The 22041-nt window shown below is 33.0% G+C and overlaps 1 protein-coding gene across 1 annotated transcript; it reads left to right on the forward strand.

Moving 5' to 3' along the window:
• The first annotated feature begins 19179 nt into the window (after nt 1-19179).
• LOC149563529 (putative inorganic phosphate transporter 1-3) lies at nt 19180-20751 on the forward strand. Its single transcript, XM_089828213.1, has one exon. The coding sequence runs from the start codon at nt 19180-19182 to the stop codon at nt 20749-20751; it is 1572 nt and encodes a 523-aa protein (XP_089684339.1).
• Nucleotides 20752-22041: the final 1290 nt, after the last annotated feature.

A 22041-nucleotide genomic window follows, 5' to 3' on the forward strand; every position in this document is an offset into this window, starting at 1 on the left:
TATTGTTGCTATTCTGAGTATGCTAATTGTTAGTACAAAGACAGTTGAGAGCAAGCCTCAACTGACTAATAAAGTGTCTAGCAAAGGCAAAGACAAGGAAGAAGATATTGATCTTAATGAAGATATAGTTATTCTAAATTGGGATATATCTACTCTAAATCCTAATCAAATGCATACAATAGGTGACTTACTATAGAAGAAAGCTAAGCAATAGAGGCTTAGAGAAGAGAGGAATAGAGAATATCAAGTAATAGAAGATGCAAAGAATATTCTTGCAGATGTACTTAGCACCAAGGTTGATACTTCTCAACCTATTTTGGATTAATTACTAGAAGTGGTCCAGAAATTCAATGAATATTTGAATGGACAAGAGAAATTGTTTCAAAGTGTAGAGAAGAAATTTGAAAATAAAGTATTGGAGCTAGTTGCACAAAAGATTGCAATATATCAAGTAGACTTGTCTACTATTCTAAGCTCATTAGAAACCTCTGCTAACAATTTTACTTCTCTATTTGGTAAACTCTATGATACATCTATCTTCACTCAATAAATTAAAGATAAACTCTCCAAAATAGATAAAGATCTAAAGGCAAGTGCACACCAGTTGTGATTTGACCTGAGCTATAGTTCTACTCATTATATAAAGATTAGATTTTTGATTGATATTGTAATGTCTTGTTTTAGGACATTAGTTATTTTCCCATTTCTTTGTATAAATTTCGTAATATCTTCTATCATATCCTTGACATTCGATATTTATATGTGCATTTCATAGAGTCATGTCATTTCATTAATATTAATTATATTAATGATAATATAATTAATTATATATTTACATCAATAAGCTTAGTTAAATTAATTAATATCATAATGTATATTATATTATATTGTAACATATATTATCTTAATAATATATCAACTATATATTATTATATTATAATTCATTATAGTGTTTCTATATTAAATCATATCTTTAATCATTATAATATAGTTATTTATTTACAATTATATTAGATTATCATTTAATTCATTTCATACTTCCATATTGCTATAATGTGATGATATTATTATTTGATAATATATAATATTACTCATAAAATATTAATATTAATTTATATATAATACTTATTTTTTATTATAAATTATATGTCAAGGTGGGGACATCACAGTCCTTGCCTCTTGAATTTTCTTGCCTTCAAGCAAAAATCTTTCATACAAAAGTTTGTCATAGACACAAAACATACTTGCACTCAAAAGACTAGAAAGATTTATGAAATATACATAATGAAAACACAAAGCATACACAACGTAGACAGATGAAAAGATGAAGCAAACACGATGTAGATAGATGAAGACATGAAGTAAACATGATGCAGACACATCATACTTTTTTTTGTGATTCTCTATTATTTACTTTTTCATAATGAAGTAGAGTAAAGGGAATGATTTACAAAATATACTTCCATAGTATGCTTTTTGATCATGGATGCTCCAAGCACAAACAATTATTAGCATGTACATGTATATAATAGCTCCAAAAAAAAGTTGAATCGTGATAAATTAGTTCCAAACCAATATCCTACCAAGCGGAAGAGTGAAACTTTGGCCCCCTTGGCCTCAATGGAAGACATCAGTTATCCCATGAGGTGGTCTACTTGGCAGATTCTTAACTGAATTAAGTTGACATGATGTCAAATTTTTCTTTACCTGACTAATCTAAGCCCAAGAGCAAAACTTTGGCCCCACTGGCCCTAATGGAAATGTTTTATCATCCCATCAAGATGGTCTACTTATATGTCCATCTTAACATTATTTTCCCAATCTAAGCCCAAGAGAAAAACTTTGGCCTTCTTGGCCTTGACAGTAGCACTTGGCATCTGTCAAGGTGGTCTACATAGATGAAAATTCTTAGATATCCTACCTAACCCCAAGAGAAAAACTTTGGCCCTCTCAGCCTTGATGGCAGCACTTGGCATCCATCAAGGTGGTCTACTTAGGAGGTAATTTTATTCTCCTTAAATATCCTACCCAAGCCCAAGAGCGAAACTTTGGCCTTCTTGGCCTTGATGGAAGCACTTGGCATCCATCAAGGTGGTCTACTTAGGAGGTGATTTGATTTATAATTATTATAATCCTTTTTATTACATATATATAATCACCACTAAAATTGTCATTCGTATAGTTCTTGTCGGTCCTTTGTATCTTCATTACTCTCTTGATTATGCTCAGGATTATGTTCAGATATCTTGTTCATCGTTTCCTTTTCTCCCTTATCAAGTGTTGCAATATGGTCTTACCTTATCTTGTTAAGAAATGATCTAACGTAGTAACATATGCAATCTTTTTTCTTTTTTTTTTAATCCACTTTATATCTTCTCTAGTTTGATATCTTATTCCTCCTCTTTTTTTTTTCTCTTTTGTTCTAATGAATGTGTTCTCATTTTTCTCAACTATCTCAACGAATCAAATGTCTTAAGATTGAATCTTGTCATCCTTTAGTTTCAAGGGCAAGATGACTCTTTCCAATCAAGATCTGTTTAATAACATAATATTATTTGCAAAATTTATATTAGTGATAGGTTATATAATGTTGTCAAATAAGATTTGAAGTAACTCTAACTTAAAATAGGAATTATAATATCTTCTAAGTAAGTAAAGATATTTATATTCAATGTAAAATAATTTAAGAAACAAAACTTATCTTTATTTAGAAAAATGTGCTTGAAAATTATGCAGGTCATTGTAGACTTTATTATTTTATTACTTATCTTTCTCCTCGAAGCTTAAGTCAATTGATGAACTCATGCTTGAAATATTGGAATATGGAATGCCACGAAAATGACCTCTATTTAGAATATCCTCAAGTTGTTGACTTATCCAACAAAAGAAACAATTACTGATAAATATAGGATGAATGGTCTTTTAAAACTGTCAAGCCCTCCAAATGGATACTTTGTCTTCGATGATGCTCAACACCCTATTGATTTATTTGTGTAAAAATGAAATTCTAGTCATTATTGAAATGTGAAATGTGTGTCTCCATCATTATAATACAATGTAGAGTCTTCATGGAATGAGTTTTGGCTTATGTCTCTGTCCCTCTCATTGATTGGACTTTAATGTTTCTTCCACGCTGAGTATGAAATCCAACCCCTTCAATGTTGCTTTTCCCTGATTGCTTTTATACTACAAATTCTTTTCTCCACCATCAAATATTATTTGGAACTTAATACCAACGAGGAAAATATCGATCTCCAATTATTGATCATTCCCAATTTAATTATTCACATAGCAATATGTGTGATAGACAATAAGGAAGAAGCTCACAACAATAATAAAAACAGTATCATCTATCGGTGAACTCAATATTATATTTTCTCTCTGTCATGAAGACCAACTATGGTCTAGTTGCATTTGAAAGTTCCAGGTTGTAAACCCCTCGATGAATTATATGGCACAAATACTCTCACCCCTTTGATGGGATTTGTGTTACATGAGCGTTGCTGCAATACCTAGAAAAATTATATATATATAAACACTACACAGTTCCTATACCTAACTCAGTATAATCACTAATATTTTCTTTTAAACTTCTAGTATGATGGCACAAATTTCATGTCAAAAAACACTCCTAGCTCTCTAAAATGAATCTGGACCTAACACTCTAAAACATTTGCACAGGTTCAGCGATTTCTTGGTCCGTAAAACTCAAAATTATTCAAAAGTTAACACATGAGTACTTTGATAAATGCACTCTCAAAAGCCAATTCGGGTCCCAATAAAGATCTTCATACACATTTTCATGCCACTCCTGACACTCTCCACCTTCCACATCTAATTTGCGAAAGGGAATATTTGATGCTACTGTTCGTACCTCTTTATTTGAATGTACTTTGGCCAATGTGATTCCGTGATGATCTCCTACCAGGGAAATTTAGGGTTCTCAAAATTCTCTATCATGCTTGCAAAAGAGAAAGGTGGGGATCATTGGTATGCTTGATCTAGCTGGAGGTTGTATGGTGGAGTTGCATGAGTCCGATCAGAGGTACTGGTGGATGGAAAAAATTAGCGTATGTGAGTAGGGCAATGATCTCTTATGCATGATTGTTGTTGTACCAATTTCAGACAAAAAAAAAAGAGCTCTGATCTGAAATAGTTTGCATAGGAATATTCAAATATGATTTGAAATAGTTTCTACAGAAATATTCAAATATCATTTGATTCTTAAGGAAATAAACTTGCAACTCTCTATCAAATTTTCTTTGTAGATTATGGTCTAAATTTTTTTACTTTCTTCATCTTCTTAGGTTGGTAGGAACATTTTTGACAATTTTCCTTTGAATACTTTCCACATGATGGTAGGAAAGATGCTCTGATACCACTTGTAATGTCCTATTTCAGGACATTAGTTATTTTCCCATTTCTTTGTATAAATTTCATAATATTTTCTATGATATCCTTAACATTCGATATTTATATGTGCATTTCGTAGAGTCATGTTGTTTCATTAATATTAATTATATTAACGATAATATAATTAATTATATATTTACATCAATAAGCTTAGTTAAATTAATTAATATCATAACTTATATTATATTATATTGTAACATATATTATCTTAATAATATATCAACTATATATTATTATATTATAATTCTTTATAGTGTTTCTATATTAAATCATATCTTTAATCATTATAATATAGTTATTTATTTATAATTATATTAGATTATCATTTAATTCATTTCATACTTCCATATTGCTATAATGTGATGATATTATTATTTGATAATATATAATAATACTCATAAAATATTAATATTATTATTATTATTAATTTATATATAATACTTATTTTTTATTATAAATTATATGTCAAGGTGGGGACATCATAGATATGCAAGCATAATTACTAAAGGAAGAAGCTAGAATAAAGGCTACACTTGTAGATATACAAGGCATCATTCTTCCACACATGGATACATTGTAGAAACACATTGCACATGCTATAACTCTCATCCATGATAACAACTTCTCCATTTTTGATAACATGATGGAATTATCAACAAAAAATCAAATTGCATTGCATGTAAGCAAGGTGTTGCAAGAAAATTGACACAAGACAATGTCACTGATTTCAAAGGTACATTCTGACTTCTTGCCACATTTTGGCATTACCATGTAAAATACACCTTTGGCATTTATGTCATAAAGGGGGAGAAGATGTAAAATAAGATGTGATATAAAAGGGGAGATTATGAAAAGATGCAATAAATGGTATAAGATGAGAAGATATATATAACATGTAAAGTATATTGCATATATATGTATGGGCGAGCATCATAATATTATACATATACATGGACAAATATTTAGATAAATGTCTCTTTCAAAAGCAATTTTGAAAAATTTCAAAAATAGAGTGCATTACTGAGTTGAAGACATAGAATGGAGACTAAAGATTGTTTTGAATTTTTGAATTCAATTTTGATCGATAAGTGTTTTTGTCACTAATGCCAAAGGGGCGGATTTTTGACAGTACAGTCAAGCTTGTTTATTAGTGACACACACACTTATTTAGATAGTAAGTAGCTACCAAGCTTATTATATAGTTAATAGTGTTAACCAAGTAATTCAGACTCTACCAAGCTCTACAATTGCTATTGAGTTCTAGGAACAATATTCAGTTCACACCAAGTAGTATCTACCAAGTTGGTGATTATTAGTCTAAATCAAGCTTCATAATGTTTACCAAAGTTCTTACTGCAAACCAAGTTTTCTACTTTATACTGAGCCCTTAGTTATAGTGTTGACTGAGCTATGTACTGTCAGGGTAAAAGCACAAATATGTATCACCCTTTTGTTAAGGAAAAGGCTAACAAAATTATAACTATTCACCTTTAATAACAAAAAAGTGGTATTATTATTTTGAATTTAAAAATGGAGTAAACTAATAAAATGTGTAGAAATGGATGAAGTTCAGGATTATAATTTTTAATAATTATTTGGAATAAGAATTGATATGTTTTCCTAATTTTTAAAGATAATTTTTTAGATGGTAAAAAATAATAAAACTTAGGGGTCTAGTTCCCACCATAAAACTATATGGAAATAAACTTATTTCCCTTTGATCTTAGACTATGTTATAGATAGTATATATATAGCTAGAACAATCAAAAATAAAAATTGGCTTTAGACCTATATTCTCTTTTTTATAATGATTCAAATTTCAACTCACCTAAAATCGATAGTTTTCATCTCCCACCACAATTTCCAAAACAAAAGTATTCTAACTAGGAAAAAAATTATACATTCTAGAAGACTACTCTCTCCTATAGAACTTCATATAACTTTTTAAAAAAATTGATATGATTTAATATTTTTTCTTTCTGAAAATTGATATCTTTTCGAATGTTAAAATACGTGCTTGTAGATTTTTTAAATTATAATATAATATATCTTATTAATACACTATAAAATCTATATCAGAGTATTCTTGTCTCCGAGCTCTATAAAATGGTATATATATGTTATTAAAAATATCAAAAAAATTAGTAAGAGTTATTGAAACATTAGTTTTCTGAAATAATTTTATTTCTTTAGTAATTGGATACAAACTAGTATAAAACATGCACGACCAAGTGTATGAGGATGTCAAGTGTTGACAATGGTTGCAAAGTATCAAAACCTCACTAAGCTCTTCTTCAAAACATGAGTACTAGCAGCTAGACCAACTTTGTGTATTTTGGTGAAACTTCTATTATAGTTGACTTTGATGAAATTGTAAATTGGATTGGTATATATGTAATGTATTGTATCACATCCAAATGAGAGAAGTATTGTATACATATTAAAAGTCATAGAAGTATGAAGTAAAAGGGCTACAATAATATAAGGAGTAGGAAAGATTTATCTATCACAGCAAGGTGATCATTGCACTCAAGGAATCTCATTCAAGAAATCAAAGATGCAAATCAGAGATCAACCACTTGTTCATCCTAACAAGTGGAATAATTAAATCCTTTCACAAGATAGACTTAACAGTCTTTTGTAAATCACTTTACCAAGTGCATACTTTATTTTATATTTGTAAATCCTTTTACAAGGTGAACCTAGTAGTCCTTATTGTTCTTAATGGGGCAGATTATCAGAAGTGATCATTTATGCTATAATAGGACAACTTTATACTACAATACGAAAGCTTCTAGTTAACATCTCCACCCCTATTTTAATTTCTATTTGGAAGATTTTTGGGTCACCATATTGTGTGTCAAAGTGTGTTATGAATGTTTTAATGCTTTTAATTTCTCATGCATGCAATTAGATCAAAATACACATGAAGTATTCATTGATGAATTAAGATTAAATTTTATTGATTACTGATTCACTCTGCCCCTCTCAATAACTTAGGCTATCTTATATTTCCAACAACTCTAACCCTAACCCTAATCCTAACTCTAATCCTAACACTAACCCTAATGCTAACCCTACACCTACCCATAACTCTAACCCTTAATCTAACTCTAAATCTAACTCTACCATAATTAGACTCTAACCCTAATGCTAAACCTAACATTAATGTTAAATGAAACCCTAACCCTAACCTTAACACTAATATTAACCCTAACTCAAACCCTTACACTAACCTTAACCCTAATGTAACTCTATATATAACCCTAACTCTAAATATAAACCTAACCATAATGATAACCCTAAATCTAACCCTTTCTCTAACCCTTTGTCTAACTCCAACCATAATCATGACCGTAACCCTACCTTATCCCTAACTCTAATTGTAAATCTAACTCTGCCATAATTGGACTTTAATATTAACCCTAACCCTAACCTAAATCTAACCTTAAACTTGATTAAAAACTCTAACCTTATAACACTAGCATTAACCCTAACTATAACATTAAATCTATTTATAATTTTAACACTAACCCTCAAACTAATTCTAACCCAAACTTTAACTCTAACTCTAACTCTAACTCTAAAATCCTAAACCTATCCCTAATTCTAATGTTATGTCTAACTCTAAATCAAACTATATGATGCAAGAGCATCTTATGTTTTCTTGTTGACTACTTTGGAGTTCATGGGAGGAGGCTCAGTAGTTTCTCTAGGGGGTGCTTAGACTGGTACTCAGTCGAAGAAGAACTAGAGATCAACATCTTCTATGGACATTGACATGGTCTTTGAGCTTGGCATGGTCTTGGATCTCGGCATGTTCTATGGAGCTCGTCATGGTCTTGGAGCTCAGCATGGTCTTTGGTTTCTTAGCATGGTCTTTGATTGCTCGGCATGGTCTAGGTGGAGCTCGGCCTTACTTAGGAATTTGGTGTCTGTTATATTTCATGTAACTAATTTTCTATAATGTTTTAGAGAATGGAAATTTTAGAGATTGAAGAGGGCCTAGAGTACTAAATATGGTTCGAACCACAAGTTCTAATTCATTCGAAGCAAGGAGATATCACAATTTTACTTGGATATCAATTTTGGGCATTTAGTTTGTGTTCTAGGCCAACTTGTGGTTTAGATTTGTATAAATAGGGGTTGTGGGGAAGTCTTTAGTCATTTTTCATTCATCATGGAGAAGAGGAGGACCTTGGAAGAGTGAATTTGGAGAAGAGCTAGTAGTTGTGGCTTGGAAAATAAAGGGATTGCTTGGTGGGCTTGCGAGCACAAGTTGAGATCTTCCTTGGGGGTTTCTACTAGAGTGTAGATTTGGACTAGCTAGGGTTTGGATTGGATCTTGAGGGATCTTGCAGAACTATTACTTCTTTTGTATTTGGCTATAATCGAGAAGGCCTTACACATTGCATGCAATTAGTTATATTTTATGAATATATTATTGTAATTTGGTATCAAATCTTAGAATATTGTTTGTTGTGGTTGTATTTCCACTATGTGGTTTTATAGTTGGGGGCTAGGACATCTCCTTTGGGGATTCTCCTACCTTGCATTACGTCAGGTGGTATCTGTAGTGCCTGGCCCTAGTTCGCATTTCTGTTATCATTGTCAAATTTCTTAGGCTGATTTTATGCATCAATTAGCTTTAGAGATACTAGAATTGTAATATTATGATATTATTTCATGACTTTGATTACAAATGTATCAGTTATTATTGCTTAGTTGATTTCATTCATGACGTTAATGATGTTTTGATGATTCCTAGTTAGTAAATGTGGTTTCTTTCATAAAAGGGTTAACATGATGTCTTTAATGATGATTATGTTGTATTGATAGAGATGCATTATTATATGTACGTATTTGATGTTAAACTTGTGATTTTTACGATACTTACCCCATACTTGCATGTGTATGGTGTGCGTGTTTATTTTATCTTTCTGTCTGACGTGTTTGATGTGGTTAGGGGAGGGATTCGTAGTCACTTGCTAGTTGAGATCTACACGATAAACCACTCCCTGCCATTGTCTGTTTAGTTTAGATATATTATATACATGTACATGCTCATTTTTTACGCAGGATGCAGGTACCAGGCATCGACTTCCCTGAATTGCCAGGATGAGCGTGCCCTATTAAAAATACTCAAATGGTGAGAATGGGAAGATAATGATCAGGTCCAATCCTAGCCATAAGCCTATAATACTTATCCTGCAAGGAGGACTCGTAACAGACTGTCTACCCTTTTTAAACCCGTGAGTATTTTGTGCGTATGTTGTTTTTTGAGTCTTTGATGAATTTCTATTAATTAAGTCTAATTAATAGATTAAATTAATAATTTAATTTAATGGAGAATTATTATGATATTATGAATATTTAATTATATTTAATTAATTGAAAAATTAATTAAATATAAAGAATTAAATTGAAGATAAAAGTTTTAAGAGTAAATTTAGAACATGATAATATTTATTTAATTTAATAATAATATATTTAGAGTTCATTTTTAAATAAATGCTAAATATTATTGTTATCTAAGTTAATAAATATTTATCAAGTTAAACATTCAAAAAATATTAAAAGGAGAAAGATATTAAATTATGAATATGTTTTAAGTTCACATGAATAAGTTTAAAATATAGAAATTAATTTAAAAGATAAAAACATGTGAACTTGAATAAAGGTATTTTAATAAAGTACGCATGAGATTAAAATTATAAATTAACTTTAAAAGCAAAGTCAAAGTGGAAAGTTAAATAAAGTAATTTAACAATTCACTTAAAGTGCATGAAGGATTAATAAAAGAATATCTTAATTAAAAAGAAAATTAATTGTGCATGAATGAATTAATTAAATAAGAGAGAATTAAATATTGGAGATAAAAGTTAAAGTTTAAATTTAGAACATGATTATATTTATTTAATTTAATAATAATATATTTAGAGTGCATTTTTAAATAAATGCTAAATATTATTGTTATTTAAGTTAATAAATATTTTATCAATTAAGTTTCTAAAAATGAAATTAAAAGTGAAAAGATATTTAATTATCATAAAGATTATAGTTCACATGATTTATGCATGAGTTGAAAATAAAAGAAATTAATTGAAAAGATTAAACATGTGAAATTAATAAAGATATTTAATCGCATTAAGTGCACATGAGATTTATAAGTTATAAATTGATTAAAATAGAAGTCAAGTGGCTAGTTAAATAAAGTAATTTAACAATTCACTTAAAGTGCATGAAGGAAAAATAAAAGAATATTTTAATTTAAAAAGGAAATTAATTGTGCATGAATGAATTAATTAAATAAAGAGATTTAATAATCCATTTAACGTGCATGAAAGTATGAAAGATAAGATAAATAAAGGTTGATTTTAGAGTTAACGAAGGGGATCAAGAGACCTCTCGGGTAAACGCACAATTAGTGCCCTGATTATAGGAAGAGAACTCCTTATCAAAATTTGAGGGTTCATTTTTCAAGGGAGATTTTTGGGAGACAAGTTTTCAAACACAGGTTTCAGGGAACACACTTTTGAAAGGGGAACAAAGAAATCTTTGAAAGCTCGGAAGGGTTTGGATTAGCAAGGGTTTCACTAGATTGTTAGCATCAGATCAAGGTAGGGTTTGTGAACCATTGTAGAAATACTTCGGATCTCTGTCTTCTTCGTGCTTGTTGAAAATTGCTTTCTCAAATTTTATTGAATGAATCTTGTTACCTTTCTTCTGAATCTTTTGCTATTCGATTTCATCTGTGAATTCGAAAAGAATCAACCATTTAGAAAACCTCGTCTTGCATCTAAGAGAAATTAGTATTAAATCAGGATCTAAGTTTTGGATTAAAATGGAATTAAGAAATTTAAAATTGGAAAGGGTTTAATTTTGGAAATGAAAATCAGATTGGTTCAACATACTTTTCCTGTTAGACTAAAATTTCAATCATTTAAAAAAAATAAAATAATAATAATAATAATAATAATATAATAATAATAATAATAATAATAATTAAAAATTAAAAATATTAATATATATATATATATGAATATATGTGTGTATGTGTGTGAGATCATAGAAGGAGAATTGTCTAAAAACAATTTCTTTTTTTATAAAATTAAATATATATATATATATTAGAATTTAATTGGAGGGGGCTAGTTTGAGTTTATTTGTTTAAATGGAGGGCGAATTATATTAAAAATGAAATTTTAAAAATATAATAAAATAAAATAAATTATGATGGGGGAGGGATTAACCCAACCCCCACCTTACCTTTTTCTCTGGTTGCGTCGCAACAAGTACTGCTGCGGCAACAGTACTGCTGCGGCAGTAGTACTACTGCGGCAGCAGTACTGCTGACACAGCAGTACCTTCCTGCGGCAGACCGCAGTCTGCAGGCTGGCGAGTCTAAAACGCTTTAATTATGCATTTTGTATAAAAAAAAAAAAAATTGTTTATAATTTTATTTTATATATATATGTAATTTAATTAATATTTAAATATGATTTTTTTTGAATTAATATTTTATTAAAAATAGATTATGGTTAATACATTTTTGTGAAATGTTATAATATTCAAATTGTAATTAATTTTAATAATTGATTATTAAAGTTATTAAAGTTAATTTATAATGAATTTAAATTATTAATTATTAATATTGTTAATAAATTCTATTAATATATATTAATAATTAATTAAATATTATTGATATACTTTAGTATTTAATAATTAACTTAATTAAAAATTGGTTTAATTAAAGTTAATTAATAATGGATGTTATTTGATAAAATTGTAGAATTAGATTATTGAATTAATGGAAGTATTGTTGCGAGTTTAATTAGTGATTTAAAATAAATAAATAAATAAAAAATTTAATTAATGATTTTGATAAAGTCATAATTGTTTTATTTAAAATCATTAAGGATCATTTTTTTTTATATAACTTATAAAATAAAAGATTATCCTTAGAATATTTATAAGGTAGTTATGCAACCATTTATATATAGAAATGGGTTAATTGTAAAGGGCAATTGCGTAAACTTATTACTTGAAACAAACATTGAACTGAAACTATAACCTTACATTTAACTCAACTATATGTTTTCGAATCAAATCCAAACTATTAGACTATTATGTTTTCTATGCACTGTCTATGCTTTGGGATTTTGGAGTTGATTAGATGTTGACCAGTCTAGGACGTACACCAGAGGTTTTATGAAATTTCTTTGATACTATTTTGTGGTTGGAAGTCATGATGTGCTTTGTGATTCAAAATTGAGATTATATTTATGAGGTTTACTCTATGGAACATTTATGTGTACTTGGGTTTGGAGAACCAATTTGCTTTCGGGTTGCCTATTAAGGAACCGAGTTTGATCTTTATGGGTGTTGTGGTATGGGACACAACTGTGTTGTTATGTGCTTAGGAGAGGTTGTCTAGGTACGTGACTTGGGAGTGGCTTGCATAGGGGTCAGGGACCCAAAGTGGTCAGTACCAGGGTAACCTAATGCAAGTTATGTAATAAGTGATAATCTAGTAATTAAAATTTATGGGGGGAAACACACTAAAAAGATAAGTTAGAGATTTTTGATCTACCCATGCCTTTAGTGGTTGTATAGACTAAGGATGGGAATGAGATGAGTGCCTCGTCTTCGTGAGAGGGCTTTCTAGTTTCCATATGTGTGATGTTGAGGGTCTGGGGTTCAGAGTAACCAGTCCAGGGTAACTCAACGCTTGAGGGTCCGGGGTCTCTTAAGAGATCAGTCCAAGGTAACTCAAGCAGCCATGTGATGACACTCCCTAGTATGTAGCTGAGTCTCCTCTGTAGTTTTTGTGTATCTCTGGTGGTGTACTTATTGTTGGAGGTGTTTATTGTGGATATTTACTTTCATTGAGGATGATTGGTGATTCATGGATGATGTACTTTTGACATGTGGCTTTTGACTTGAGGTGATTGTCTTTTGTTGACTTTATCTTATGACCTTGGTATTTGGTTTATACTTGGTTCATTATGATGTTGGTTATGTGGTGTCGGTATTGGATTGAGTGTTCTTACTTTTGGATTATTTTATCTTCTTGAGTAGTATGTGTTACCTTTGAGGTAGTTTTGGCTATTAGGGGTACCTTGCCTAGGAATGTTTTATGTTTGATATCCGTATGTGGATCGTTCATTATCTTCCCTGCATGGTGGGAGTGGAAGCCTAACTAGGTAACCACGCGGTCGGGAGGTAGTGCCTTCTTACCATTTGGGTCCCCCTTCACTTTGCTAGCTATTGGATGTTCATTGCAGAAGATGTACCTTTATCATTCTTATTTCTTATCTTAGAGACTTCTTTTCAGATGATGTATATATGTTATCATGTATTCCGATGTATTATATCTATTCTCACATACCTTGCGACATGTGCAGTGGATGTACTTTCATTGTATTGTTTATACTTATGCATTTACTTATGCGATTATGTATCTGTTATTTCTTTATGATCTTGAGACATTGTACTTGGAACTTAAACTAATTAATTTAAAAATTATTAAATGTGACTCAACATAAAGGAACTCTTGAGGAATTGAAACTGTATCTATAGTTGTATATGTGTATTTGATGTGTATGTTCATATTGCTTTCGCATTAATGTTATCTTGATGTTGTTTAAACTTCAAAAAAAAAATAGTTCAGTAAACATTGTAACATGTTAGGTTTATTTCTCTTGGGTTCCCGAGCGGGGCATTACAGTATCAGAGCAAAGGTTGTTCCTGAACATGTAGACAAACAGCCGAAGTTGAGGCAGTTTGCAACAGGACTTGGGTTGGAGAAGTAGATATGAGTTGGTCTTGATCTAGTGGTGAATTTTCTTTCTAGAGTCCTAGATCTTTTGGTTGTGAGGTGGTAGATCATGGATCTCGCTTGCGATTGCAGAGGGTGAACATATGGATCAATGAATGTGAAGATGGATGACTGATCTTATTGAAGCATTATTGTAGAGTGTTTGTGGATTGCAGATCTCTAGTCTCAGACTTGTGATGGCATTCTTGATTGTTCATGCAAGGTGACAGGTTGTGATCTGACTTGCAAACAACTCAAGTTTGTCACATGGAGCATGGGAACGATTTGTTGCAAAGGGCTTATGAAGATCTTGGGAGATGGCTCCGAGAGGATTGGACCTTGAGATGATTGTGAATCTCCATGATGTGGTGGAGAGGAGGTTTTCTGAGATGTGTGCTTGGTTTAAAGCTAGTTTGGTTGATCGAACAAAGAAGGTGGTAGCTCAGTTTGAAACTAGCTTGGCTAATCGAGTTAAGGATGGGGTGAGGAAGGAATTCTATAGTTATTTGTGGAGTTGGAGTCTATCAATCCAGAAGAGAGTTGTTTGGCTAGTTAAGAGACTTGTTCATGAAAGAAGATGGCATACCAAGGTCAAGGTGGAAGAGATTTATTTTGTTGATTAGATTATGGAGTCTGATATAGAACTTGCAGAGCAACTGGAGGTTGTTGCTGAAGATATTCCTAACCTTGTTGATGCTGGGATAGAGTTTCATTTTCATGATCAATTGGTTGGATCTGATATGGAAATTGCAAAGCACTTGGTCATGGATGATTTGGTTGTTGTTGATGGTGAGTTGTATAGTGCAAAGCATCTTGTTGTGAGCAATGAGATTGTTGGTGTTGAGATTTTGGCATGTGTTGATGGAGATATTCATATTTCTATCAATGTGGAATTGGTTTTTGCTTGTGTGGATTCACTAGTTGTTGATGTGGATGAGGATTCACTAATGAAGAATTATGTTCACTATATTCTTGGGAGTGAGCATGTTGATTGAATGGTTGAAATTCTGGTGTTTGACATAATGATGTAGAAGTGGATGATGTGTAGATTGGTTTTCTTGTTCCTATTGGAGTGGAAGCCTTTGGTGAAGATGAATTTGGTTGTTGATCTTTCTTTGGGCATCAAAGTGTGGGACACACTTTTCTATTTACCTAGAGAGTCTAATGTAGGAGCATCTTGGGTTTGCTTGGTGACTATTTTGGAGTTCATGGGAGGAGGCTTAGTAGTTTCTTTGGAGGGTGCTTGAATTAGTACTCGATCGAAGAAGAACTGGACCTCGACATGTTCTATAGATCTCGGCATGGTCTTGGAGCTCAACATGTTCTATGGAGCTTGACATGGTCTTTGAGCTTGGCATGTTCTATGGAGCTCGGCATGGTCTTGGAGCTTAGCATGGTCTTTGGTTTCTTGGCATGGTTTGGGAGGAGCTCAGCCTTGTTTAGAAATTTGGTGCCTATTGCAAGTTATGTAACTAATTTTCTATAATGTGTTAGAGGATAAACACTTTAGGGATTAAAGAGGGCCTAGAGTACTAACCATGGTTCAAAGCATGAGTTCTAATTCATTCAGAGCTAGGTGATATCAAAATTTTACTAGACTATCAATTTTAGGCATTTCATTTGTGTTCTGGGCCAACGTGTGGCTTAGATTAGTATAAGTAGGGGTTTTCGGGAACTCTGTAGTCATTATTCATTCCTCATGGAGAAGAGGAGGGGCTTGGAAGAGCAAATTTAGAGAAGATCTAGTAGTTGTGGCTTAAAACACAAGGGGATTGCTTGGTGGGCTTCCGAGCATAAGTTGAGATCTTCCTTGGGGGTTTCTACCAAAGTGTGGATCTAGACCAGCTAGAGTTTGGATTGGATCTTGAGGGATCTTGTAGAACTATTACTTGTTTGTATTTGGCCATAATTGGGAAGGCCTTATAGCCTGGTACATTGCATATAATCAGTTATATTTTATGAATATATTATTATAATTTGGTATTAGATCTTGCAATATTGTTTCTTGTGGTTGTATTTTTTTTGCGTGGTTTTACAGCTAGGGGCTAGGACATCTCCTTTGGGGATTCTCCTAGCTTGCACTACATCACTATAACCCTAAACCTAACCCTAACTAAAACTCAAAGTCATACTCTAACCCTAAATTGGACTCTAACCTTGACCTTGACCCTAACCCTAAACCTATAACCCTAACCCTAATCCTAATCCTTTCTCTATCCCTATCTATAACCCTAAGCCTAACCCTAGCTCGAATCCTAACCTTAATCCTAACCCAATCCCTAACTCTAACCATAAATCTAACTCTACCATAATTAGAGTCTAAGCCTAATCCTAACTTTAATTCTAACCTTAACCCTGACTCAAACCCTTACGCTAACCTTAACCTTGATGCTAATTCTACATATAACCCTAACTCTATATATAAACATAACCCTAACCATAACCTTAAGCCTAACCCATTCTCTAACTCTAACCCTAACCCTAACTGCACCTATAACCCTCCCCCTACCTCTAACTATAGCCCTAAATCTAACTCCATCATAACTAGACTTTAATCCTAATTGTAATGATTTTAACCATAACCCTAATACTAACCTTAATCCTAAGTCAAAAATCTAATGCTAACCCTAACTCAAATCCTAACTCAAACTCAAAACCTAAACCTAACCCTAATCCTAACCATAATTCTAATGCTCTGTCTATCCCTAACTCAAACTATAACCCTTACCCTAACTCATATTTTAACCCTAAACCTAACCTAACCCTTTCTCTACCCCTAAATCTAACCCTAACCCTAACTCCAATCCTAACCTTAACCTTAACTCTAATCCTAACGCTAACCCTAATCCTAACCATTATCCTACCCCTAACTCTAACCCTAAACCTAACTCTAACTATAAATCTAACTCTAGAATAATTAGACTCTAATCCTAACACTAACCCTTAGTTTAATCTTGTCTAAAACCCCAACCCTAAACCTAACTCTAACCATAACCCTAACGCAAAACTCTAACCTCAACCCTAACCCTAACTCTAACCTACCTGACTCAAACCCTTAACTTAACCTTAACCTTGATGTAACTCTATATACATCTCTAACTCTAAATATAAAACTAACCTTAACCATAACCCTTAATCTAACCCTTACTCTATCCCTTTTTCTAACTCTATCCCTAAATCTAATTTTAACCCTAACCCTAATCCTAATTTTATCCCTAATCTTAACCCTAACTTCAACTCTAACTCTAACCCTTATTCGAACTCTAATTCTAACTCTAGCTCTAACTCAAACCCTAACACTAATTCTAACTCTAACCCTAACTATATTTGTAACCTATTACCCTAATTCTAACTCTAATTCTAATCCTAACTCTAATCCTAATAATAGCCCTAACTCTAAAAATAGCCCTAGCCCTAGCCTTAACGTTAACCCTAACCCTAACTCTACCTATAACTCTAATCCTTACCCTAACTCTAGCTCTAATTGTAACCCTAACCCTAACAATGGCCCTAATCCTAACCGCAACCCTAATTTTAATCTTAATGCTAACCCTAACTATAATTCTTACCCTAACCCTAACCATAAATCTACTCTTGAATATAACATTTTACGTAACAATATCCTTAAAATAAAAATGAATTAAAGTGATGCAAATAAACACCATATATAGAATTAAAAAATAAAATATTGAAGAATAATTTTACAGTAAGTTTATACTAATACAATTCTATAGTGAGTTTATACAACTATATTTAAAAGTAAATAAATAAATCAATACTAACCTTATCGAAAATAGAAAAAATTAAAACTAGTTATTCAATTGTGCCATGACTGCCACTAGCTTATTTATACCTATTTATTATGTTGAGAGTAATTTTTCTCGACGCACCTATTTTTATAAATCCCAATTGAGAAAAAATAATCCTTAGATTTAATGAAAATAGGTGCCTCAAGAATGATTATTCTCGGCATAATATATAGATATATATATAAGCTAGTTAATTATATTTGATAGAAAATTTAATAATTTCTTATTGTAAATGTTTTAATTCATGATATTGACATAGCCTCTTTTAGTCCATGCTTTTTGTCATGTAGTTATAAATTTGTGTGATAAAACCATTGGACATATTCCTATTTATAAAAACAAAAGCTCTAATTTGTGAACAAGTTGCATCACTTAAAAAATAACCCATGATCACAATGATCAAAGAGTAGTTTAAACATTAATGACACCACCGCGAAACAAACCCAAATAAATATAATAATAATAATTCACGATATATGAATGCTACATATTTTCTACCACATAGAAAGTTCCCACATGTTTCATATGCAGCCTATCAACACAAACCAGCTAGCTTCCATGGTCCATTCCAACTGTTTCTCATTAATACTACAGCTAACTCTAGTCTACAATATGTATTTTCTGAAAAATGTAATAGATGGGCCTGAATTTATCAGATCCCATATTTGAGTTTCTCCGTGGTGTTGTGTTGTGTTGTGTTTTTCTAACTCCGATTACTTTTAAAAGTCTCAACCATGCATTCAAACTATTTAGTGTACTAAACCACAATTCAAGACGAAATCATGTCGTAAGCGGAGAAGATGCCGATCATCTTGTATGATCTCCACGCCATGTGTGGTGCATTGTAAGTATGTTGCACTTTCCTACCTGTAAGACCAACCATAAAACGACACAAGCTCACAGCGTTTGGACTCTTCCAAGAAAGTTCGTTGGGAAATCATTCTTGTATAATGTGCAGGCCCAATCAAATCGAAATGTGAGAAGAGTATCAGCTGCAGCATATTCAAGAATATGCTATCCCCGGCTGGAAATGAATGGGATGGGGAAAGAGATCATAAATACAATTTACTCACAATATCAATGCAAGAAATTTCCCCTTTCAAGTTCAAACGAATCTACACTTTACAGTGACTGAAAATGGCGCTGAAAGTGCTGTCTGCTCTGGACGGAGCGACAACGCAGCTCTACCATTTCAGCGCAATCATTATCGCCGGCATGGGCTTCTTCACAGACGCCAACAACTTGTTTTGCATCCCGCCCATTTCAAATCTGCTCGGAAAAATCTACTACGACAAAGACAACAGCGGTCTGTTACCCGTTCGTGTAAAAGCCCTGGTTAACGGAACAGCCTTGTGCGGAGCATTGATAGGCCAACTGATATTCGGATGGCTGGGCGACAGAATGGGGCGGAAGAAAGTCTACGGAGTTACACTTTTGATCATGGTCACCAGTTCCATCGCTTCCGGCTTCTCCCTCGGCCGTTCGCGCGCGTCTGTAATAACGTGTTTGTGTTTTTTCAGGTTCTGGTTAGGGTTTGGCATTGGCGGCGACTACCCAGTCTCTGCAACAATCATGTCAGAATATGCGAATACCAAGACCAGAGGAGCGTTCATTGCCGCCGTTTTTGCCATGCAAGGCGTTGGAATTCTTGCCGGCAGTACGGTCACAATGATTGTTAGCGCCTGTTTTGGAATAAATGATAATAAAATTCCATCCAGAAATCAGCAGGACATGGTGTGGAGGATAATCCTCATGTTTGGAGCAATTCCTGCAGCCTTCACATTTTATTGGCGAATGCAAATGCCAGAGACGGCTCGTTACACGGCGCTGGTGGCTAAAAATGTTAACCAGGCCGCCGCTGATATGTCTAAAGTTCTCAACCTAGAAATCCACGAAGATGAACATAGTGTTTTAATGATGGAAACGATGGAGAAACAGTTTGGGCTGTTTTCGAGGGATTTCTTGAGGCACCATGGGCTTCAGTTGCTTGGTACGGCGTCCACTTGGTTCTTCGTGGACGTTGCATTCTACAGCAGTAATTTGTTTCAGAACACCATATACCGCCGTACGGACCTGTTGAACAATCCGTGTGATTACCAGAACCCGCTGCGTGAAGTTTTTCGGAGTGCACGTGCGCAGGCGTTCATTGCGATGGGTGGAACTCTGCCGGGTTATGTGTTCACCATTTTTCTGATCGATCGCCTCGGCCGCAGAGTGATTCAGTTTGTTGGGTTCTTTTTTATGTCGGGGTTTCTGTTTGCGCTTGCCATTCCTTACAGACATTGGGTGAAAGATTCGACCGGAGGATTTGTGGCGATCTATTGTCTGACATTTTTCTTTGCGAATTTTGGGCCGAATACGACTACTTTCATCGTGCCGGCGGAGTTGTTTCCTGCGCGGCTGCGATCGACATGCCATGGGATATCTGCAGCTGCTGGGAAAGCCGGCGCAATCATTGGAGTGATTGGTTTCTGGTATGCATCGCAGCCCACGAGTAGGGCGGAGAAATCATCTGGTTGCAGAGAGCGTCACCGTCCAACGGGAATCGGAAAGAGCCACGCCTTGATTATTCTCGCAGTTGCCAGCTGCCTGGGTTTTGTGTGCACTTTTTTGATACCAGAAACAATGGGAAGGTCTTTGGAGGATAACGAAGTATCAACATCTCCGGCTGAAGTAGAGCTGCAGACCAAACACCATAGCTTAGTATGAAATAGACACCTTGCCATTATTTGTGTGTTATGGTACAGCTAGCTTTACTGGCATAATGTAGAGAAAATAATTGTATATAAATGAATAAAGGGAAACCTGTTGCGATAGCTTTGTAGAGAAAATTGAATATGGGGAAAATCTAAACAGCGGTTTCATTGTTTTCTTGAAAGAGAGGTCACAAGTTCAAATCCCACTGGGGGTAGGGTATGTATGCCTCATTAGTAGTGCCAAGTGCCTCTCGAAAAAGAGTACGAGGTTGTAATTATGAGCACCGTTTCATGGGTGTTGTAGTTATGTGTTTTATGAAACTTCTTTTCTTTCCTTTGAGTGGGTTATTTGATCTACTTTATGTGTTACTTTTTTCTACTATGTTGTTATGTTTATGTTTACGTTATTATGTTTATTAGTTAGAAAAATTCATTGGCAAATAGGTTAGAAGTAGAAATGTATTTCAAGTTATGAGTACAACAGAACTAATCAATTTGAAACAAAGGCTACTTAAAAAAAAATCAGGAAAAATGGGTTAGTTTAAGGCACCAAGTGTCATAGTTCGAATAGTTTGAACTAAAATTTGGACTACTAGATTGCATGCTTCTAATACCATATGAAGACATTTATTTATAGTTGATTTATTCCCCAGTTTTAGAATCTATTTGCTTTAGAGTCTAAGTAGCCCACATCTAAGTCAATCATATCACTTTTGATCTTACACATATCCTAGTCTTTTATACAAGGGAGTTTGGTTTTGGTTAAGTTACCACATTCCCCTATCTCTTTTCCATGTCAAACATGTATGATTTGTTTTTTGTTTCCCTTTCAAAGGTTACATTGTTTATTTGAGTTCCTTGGTTGATATTTGATTAGGATATATTATCATCATGATATCGTGTATACTTTTGATTGCATGGTTTAATGAGAGATTGAGACAAGGATCTTTCGAAATGCTTTATCATATTCTTGTAGGATATATCATATTTTAAATCTTCTATTGAGAAGCTCTTAGTATAACATCATCATGACGTGAGGATGATGGATGATATTCACTCAAAGTGGGTTTTAATGATAGTTAAATAGGAACTTGTGGTAGTGATATTTGATTCACCATTTCCATGTGGATAAATATTTTTTAGTTTTTGCAATTTCATGTATGGACTTTTTTTCTTATATTCTCTTTTCTGTGAGATTTATTTGACATTTATGATTTTTACCAATAGGAGATGGTTATTTTAAATTGGTATAGAGATTTTGAGATTTTCTGAACTTCAGTTTAGGCCATTTGACCAAATGGGT

This window comes from Cupressus sempervirens, chromosome 4, assembly GCF_028749045.1.
Source record: "Cupressus sempervirens isolate cs-2001-9-10 chromosome 4, ASM2874904v1, whole genome shotgun sequence".
Taxonomy (NCBI): domain Eukaryota; kingdom Viridiplantae; phylum Streptophyta; class Pinopsida; order Cupressales; family Cupressaceae; genus Cupressus; species Cupressus sempervirens.

What these genes read in the sequence shown, in the direction of transcription:
- LOC149563529 (XM_089828213.1), top strand. Translation starts at nt 19,180, where the DNA reads ATGGCGCTGAAAGTGCTGTCTGCTCTGGACGGAGCGACAACGCAGCTC.